The sequence below is a fragment of the Phalaenopsis equestris genome, unplaced genomic scaffold (assembly GCF_001263595.1).
Source record: "Phalaenopsis equestris unplaced genomic scaffold, ASM126359v1 Scaffold000090, whole genome shotgun sequence".
NCBI classification, from domain to species: Eukaryota; Viridiplantae; Streptophyta; class Magnoliopsida; order Asparagales; family Orchidaceae; genus Phalaenopsis; species Phalaenopsis equestris.
The window spans coordinates 938,280-945,289 of record NW_018164532.1 but is presented as its reverse complement, the minus strand read 5'-3'; the positions used below and the strand labels follow the sequence as shown (position 1 = coordinate 945,289).

The following is a 7,010-nucleotide window of genomic DNA, read 5'->3' as shown; positions in this document are numbered from 1 at the left end:
TGGCATGCATGTAACAAATTAAAATTCAAGTGTAACATGTGTAAACACAGAGGCATTGAGGGGCGCGTGGGTCGCGGGTCGACCCTTGTGTTTGGGGCAGCTTGTGCATTTCAGGATAAGCAGCCTATCCTGAAATTTTGCGGTCTGCTTTTAGTGTAAAAACCCAAACGCAATTTTGGATAAGTTGGCGAAACACGCGAACCAAACTGTACGGCCGCCGCACTTATAAGCTGCCCCAAACGGGCCCTAAATCTTCCTAGCATCAATAGCCACTTACAAATATCACAACTTAATTCACAAACAATTATAATCTTCCCAAACAAATCCTCAAACAAAACTACATGAATAATTCTGAATCACACCAAATTATTTAAATGTTTCAATTAAGCAAAAGCTGGATCTAATATTTATTATTTATTTTTGTTCATTTATGTATTTATTATTTATTTCCAGATCCACTTGCCAGCAAGAACTCTCCCTCACAAACTACATCTCCACCCACATAAGCCTTCCCGCCCATCTTCACCAACCCGAAGGCTTTGTTATATTTAATGAGAGTCATTCTCATGACCAGCGTATCCCCCGCTATTACTGGCTTTCTAAACCTCACCTTATCCATGCCCGCAAAGAAGAATATGTCCTGAGAGCCTCCTACTTCAGGCTGCAGCATCACAATACCTCCTACCTGAGCCAAGGCCTGCATCCATTATATAACAAATATTACATACATACCACTTAATTCTCATGTATTTACATATCTAACGCCTATACTAGTCAAAATTTTAACATATATGCCACCTTGTCTATATGCATGATTCCAATTTTTCAAAGTTTCAATGGTGGTGGTATTGATGTGGTGATGTGAAAGATTTGAGGTTGTATGAATGTAAAAAGTAAAATTTAGATGTTAGATATGTAAATGTCCCTTTAAGAAATTGGATGATTTACATACATACCACTCAATTTTATGTACTATCTAACACCTAAACTTCCATTTTTTTACATATATGTATCCTATCCTATGCATGAAATAGTCAGAATGGTGGTATTCTGTAAGTGATATGAAAGCATTGTGTGATATAATGTAAACAGTAAAATTTAGGTGTTTAGATATGTAAATACATAGAAAATACCCCCTTATTAAATTGCTAAAAATATTAACTTTGTAATTGAACCGAACCGGCTCGTGAGATGACTTGAAGGTTTGAGTTCGAACCGACATTGGCTCGATTTGTTAGATTGTGAAGTGGATCAAGTTTAGATGATTTATAAATGCATGGTTGCATGAGATTAAAGACAAGATCTATAGTTTTTAAGCACATGCATGTCTCTCAACTTCTATGCATTCACATGTCTAACACCTAAACTTCAATTTTACATATAAGTTATATTAGCTAATGCATGAAAGGTGTATCTAGCAACAGGAATTATAAAAGTATTAAATTAATACCCATGCAAAAATAATCCTCCCTTTAAAAAAAGTATAGAGACTGTTTTAACCTTTATTAAAAAAAAGTATAGACTAATTTGACATTTTTATAGACTATGGAACCAGAGTAAATTAATACTCAGGTTGAAATAATCCTCCCTTTAAAAGAGTATGGGGACTGTTTTAACCTATATTAAACAAGTATAAAGACTAATTTACACGAGACTATTCTGGCAAAAGAGTTCATAAAATTATTCAACTAATACTCAGATTGAAATAATCATTCCTTTAAAAGAATATGGAGACACTTTTAACCAATATTAAAAGAAGTATAAAGACTAATTTGACATTTTTATTATTATTTAAACCTAAGCCCCAAAATTTAGAATTTGCTATATAATTATGCATTGCAATTACCATGGTAGTTTTATTTGCAAGTTAAATTGCATTCTTTTCCATCATAAGATTATTTTTCAAATAGACTTTAGATTAAAATGTGAGTATTAAAATGTGACAATTGAATTGCATTTTTTGCTTTAAAAATATTTATCTATTGTTTTATTTAATTATCAAAAAATTTTATTACAATTGCATTCTTTTTAAAATAAAACGCATTGTGTGATATAAAATGCATGATTGTGCTATTAGGCTATTATTAAGTATCTAAAGCAATAACAAAAAGGACAAAGAAAAAGATCATTGTGCCAACAAAATAAAAGAGGTAAGGCAGGTTATCTACAAATAACTCTTAAGTTTGCTACTTTCATCAATTATATTATTTTAAACACTATTCTCTCATTGCCCTCTGGAATACTCTATTAAGCCCTTGGTTAACCTAAATAGTTATCCCTATGGAGGAACTATTTTAGCCTACTTAATCACAACATCATCAAATAAAAAAATATTTTACACAGTTGGCAAAGATTCACCATCTACAATAAAACCTGTTGTCTTTTACACTTCAACAATCTTATTTAGGCATTCTAAGAATAAAAGCAATAACAATGATATTTTATATCAAATTCCCACCTACATCATTCATCCATTGTTAGGTGGTTATTTGACAAATATAATCCCCTTAATTTTGGATAATTTTTGGCATTACCGTGTATATCTTGCGTGTTGAGTATGAGACGAAAAACTACAAATAAAATGAAGAGCAAAAAATCTAAGAGCTAATTGAAGACATTAAATGCATAAGTGTACAAGGAAAATCTTCCACAGGAAGCCTAGAAAGGATTAAAACTTGCAGTGCGTTTAAAAAGCTTAAAAACCTACCAAGAAGCAGAAAATTTGACTCACCAAAGGACACATGTAGCCTAAAAGTCTAATATCACAAGAGGAAATATTCCCTTAAGAGAATGATTATATTTTTTTGAGATACAAATTGAAAGACGAAGTAGAAGAGGAAAATCGGAACTATTGGATCAGAATTAACTATCATTTAAATTATATAAGAAGTAGAAATTTGCTCACATAATGATAAAATCGATTCAAAGTAGGTGAGTAAATTGGTGAAAATGTTAGAGGCATACTTTCACTATTGAATTATAATCATGCACAAAAAAATATCATATGCACAATTTAAACTGACTTAAATACATGTAATAAGGTATAGATGCTAAGAATCATGATCCTTCAAGAATGAGGTGTATGTTCAAAGGATTTCCAATATACATGTTATCTGAATTGCCATGAAAATGATGAGTGGATCTACAAAATACATCTAGACATGAAAAGCAAGCCATGCATGCAAACACCACCGATATCAAGAGGCAATCAATTTTCTCAGAAATCTCTTTGATAGAAAAATAAATTTTCTTGAAAGATGTAAGAGTTGTGTAGAGGACAAAAGTAAGAATGAAGATATTTTGTGTCGAGAGCAATCAAATCAAGCTCCATTCATAACAATCAAGAAGTATTGGCCCAATAACAACACCAAAAACAAAAGATTATAACTCCCTCAAAATTGCAATGTAGGATAAGAGAAGCTACGAGCCATAATAATTAATGCATGCAATTCAAAATCATAATTCATATAGACAATGATTGCTAGAATTCAACCCTAAAAAGAGGCCAAATATATAGGTTGTCATAACAAAGGAAACATTCACCACAATCGTGAATGAAATGGAAGGACTTCTAACATAAATAACGCATGTAAGAAGTCAGAAAAGGGGGGAGTAAAATCTAACATTGTTGGTGCAATTGTAGGTTCAGCAAGTGTGATGAATCGTATTAAAGTTTTGGTAGAAAAATTAGGGATAGACACCTTCCTGACCTAAAGACAAACAACATAGAGTGAGTTAAAAAATTATATTGAATTTGGAGTTATAGAACAATGCCCAATCAAGTTTTTCATCTCCGAACAATTCATGGATAAGGTCATATCTAATATGGCACTACTAGAAAAACGTCATTTAATCTTAGAAAACTCGTACTTATTTGATAGGATGTTACACACTTACAAAAGGAACAATAATAGATGGAGAAAGAAAAATATACAGTAAATGTGTAAAGCCACCAAATAAAGTAATCAGTATTTTCATAACTACAAAAATATAAGTCAGCTCAACATCTTCCAATATGTAAAAAATAAGAAGCCAAAAGCAGCCAACAAAAAACATTAGAAGATGAACATATTCATGCAGCTCTAAGAAGGCAATATAAGGGTCACCACAAGGAAAATTAATAGCTTAAGCAATTTAAGCCAAATAAAAAAGTCGTAGTCCAACAAGCTCTAGACATAAGCCTACCAGATTTGCATGGCAAATTAAAAATCATGACAAAAATAAGATAACTCCACCATCTCTATCTTCTCAGCACATCATGAAAGATGCGAACAATATAAAATAAGGGTTCCAAACATCTTCAAATGAAAGAAAGGATAAAAAGAGTGTTAAATATGAATATGCAAGTTTTATCCACTAATGAAGCCTCAACTTCCTTAAGGAGCCTGGTTAGGATTAATCCTCATCTTAAAGAGGATTATCCTCCTAGTTATACTAAATTCAGAAGTTAGTTTTGTAGCTTAAGTCTAAATTATTTTATCATGCTTTTTATGTATAAATATTTGCATCTATTACAGAAATATTGAATCAAAAAAAAAAATTCATGAACAATTAGCCTCATCAAAATCCATATCCCTTAAGGTTGCCCATATCCCTTAAGTTTGCCCCTTTCTCTCCAGTTATTAAGTCTGACATCTCTCTCTAGTGTTCTCTCTCCTCCTCTGCTTAAGAGAATCCTAAGGGAACAGGACTTCATTGCTAAGCAAGGAAACAATAAATGAAGACAAGAAAGATGGTTAAGAGAAGCAGAGGAGAAAGAAACAAAAGGAAATAAGAAAATAAGAAAAAGTAAGAATGTCACGGAGGCGCAAAATGGAAGAGGTAAAGTTGGCAATCTAATAGTACTTTTTAACCTTTAATTTTTTCATCAACCATATTCTCCTAAAAAATACTCTCAATTTTTTTTGAATAAACCCATGATTATCTCCGTTAAGCACTCATATATTTTGACCTATTTAAGGCCAATGGTTCACCATCCACATAAAATCATCCATACTTCGACAACCTTACCTATATATTCTAAGAATGAAGGTTATGATACTAGCGCTTGACATTAAAATAGCCAACAATTATTCACCTCACTCGGTTATCTTCAGAAAAAATCCCTTCACATATAATGTGATTATGTAAAGTAGGTGGACCACTCCCATACCAGAACATGAAGTTTAACTGTTAAATCAACCAAACATATGGCAATGTCAAAGAGATACAAGTTTCTTTAATCCATAAGAATATAGAATTGACTTGTAATCCAATAAAAAAGAGGCAAAACCACTCAAATTCAAACAGAAAAAGAAAATTGTTATATTTTGACTAATGGGTCTGTTTTTAAAATTTACTTATTTAATATGACTAATGGTTGACTGGCTAAAGTTAGTATTTAACTCAATTGGTATTTAGTATTTTTTTGGGAGAATTAGAAGAGAAACTTAAATGGCATAACAGCTATTAAATCTTACTAATCTTCGTACAATGTTCAGCAGTTATTTGTTTTGCAATTTAAGAATTATGAGAGTAGTGAAATCCATTAAACCCAGTGAATAATGGGTTAGAAAAAAAATTGGGAGAATTAGAAGAGAAACTTAAATGGCATAACAGCTATTAAATCTTACTAATCTTCGTACAATGTTCAGCAGGTATTTGTTTTGCAATTTAAGAATTATAAGAGTAGAGAAATCCATTAAACCCAGTGAATGATGGGTTAGAAAAAAAAGATCATGTGTTTAACCAATAACAAGGCTGAAAAAGGATTTATCAAATCAGCATGATTTAAAATCCTAAAAACAAAAAAATAAACAAAACAATTAGAAAATTGATTGTAGGATTTTACGCTAAATCTTGCTTAAATCAAGTCTAAAATAAGATACCAAACAGCCTTATAAGAGGAGAGAACAAAATTTCACCTCAACCATGAGCACACCGGGCATTATTGGCCTTTCCGGAAAATGGCCAGGGAAGAAATTATCATTTATAGTCACATTCTTGATTGCAACAGCTGTAACTCCTGGTTCGTACTCGATCACTCTATCCACTAGGAGGAAAGGAAACCTATGTACTTAAAGCGAAGGAGGGGCAACAGAGATTTCTCCAATTAGGTCGTCATAAAACAATAAGAAAATTAAAAAAAATAAAAATAAAATTTCAAAATGAACTCACCGATGTGGTAAAATTTCACAGATCTTATTGATGTCCATGACGGTCGGGTAAGCCAAGAACCCTTCAGATTGTAATTTAGAAAATTACATTGCAATCAGTTAAACGAATGAAACATGAAATTGACGAAGAAAGAGACCACGAAAGCATAGACATATCAAACTGTAGCTTACTCTTCTCAATAGGGATTTGCTCTTCCACCTTCACGGCTCCGTCTGTAGAACAGCGAATAGCGGAACTCATCCTCCGGCGCAAACCGAGAACAGAGCGAGTGGTGGAGTTTGGGAGGAACAAGCTAAGAGTCGGGGTTTTCGACCGGTGAGAGAGAGAAGAGAGAGGAAAGAAATCTGGGATCTTCGACTGGTGAGTCGGAAGAGGAGAGAGAAGTAATCCCTTCATAGCTGAAGCTTCTCTTGCGATCCAGATCTCCTCGATATACAGTGACGGAGAAGAGAGAGAGAGAGAGAGATCTCTATAGTTCGGCGATGTTAAGGCGCTGAGGAAGATTTATAGCACTACGGAGTAACCAATCTGGCCTTTTGCACGATGATGCCCGGGATTATTATTAAAAAATTGAAATAAGTATAGCCTCATGAAAATTTGTTGGTGGCCTCTATATATATATATATATGCCAACAATAAATTTTCATAAGCCAGCACGAATCTTGATATAATTTTTTAAATAAAAAATATTTAAATTTTGATTAAGAATCATCCAGAGCTTCGATTTCAACAAACTTATAGTCAAATTGATCGGCTTGATGAGACGAACCTAATGATATAAAAGTCAGTTCAATTTGAACCAAATCAAGCTCATACTTTGAATAAGAAACATTCAAATTTTGATAAAAATTCAT

At 32.6% G+C, this 7,010-nt stretch overlaps 1 protein-coding gene across 1 annotated transcript; it reads right to left on the bottom strand.

Moving 5' to 3' along the window:
* Positions 1 to 300: 300 nt before the first annotated feature.
* LOC110019980 (3-hydroxyacyl-[acyl-carrier-protein] dehydratase FabZ-like) lies at positions 301 to 6,673 on the bottom strand. Its single transcript, XM_020717902.1, has 4 exons — positions 6,327 to 6,673; positions 6,157 to 6,217; positions 5,904 to 6,048; positions 301 to 697 (listed from the first exon to the last, which is right to left on the bottom strand). The coding sequence occupies exons 1-4, from the start codon at positions 6,550 to 6,552 to the stop codon at positions 440 to 442; spliced, it is 690 nt and encodes a 229-aa protein (XP_020573561.1). The 5' UTR covers positions 6,553 to 6,673; the 3' UTR covers positions 301 to 439.
* Positions 6,674 to 7,010: the final 337 nt, after the last annotated feature.

Coding starts and splice junctions, on each gene's coding strand:
- LOC110019980 (XM_020717902.1), bottom strand. CDS start 6,552: ATGAAGGGATTACTTCTCTCTCCTCTTCCGACTCACCAGTCGAAGATC. Junction 6,218..6,326: donor GCAAATCCCTATTGAGAAGA/GTAAGCTACAGT, acceptor TACAATCTGAAG/GGTTCTTGGCTTACCCGACC. Junction 6,049..6,156: donor TGTGAAATTTTACCACATCG/GTGAGTTCATTT, acceptor TTAAGTACATAG/GTTTCCTTTCCTCCTAGTGG.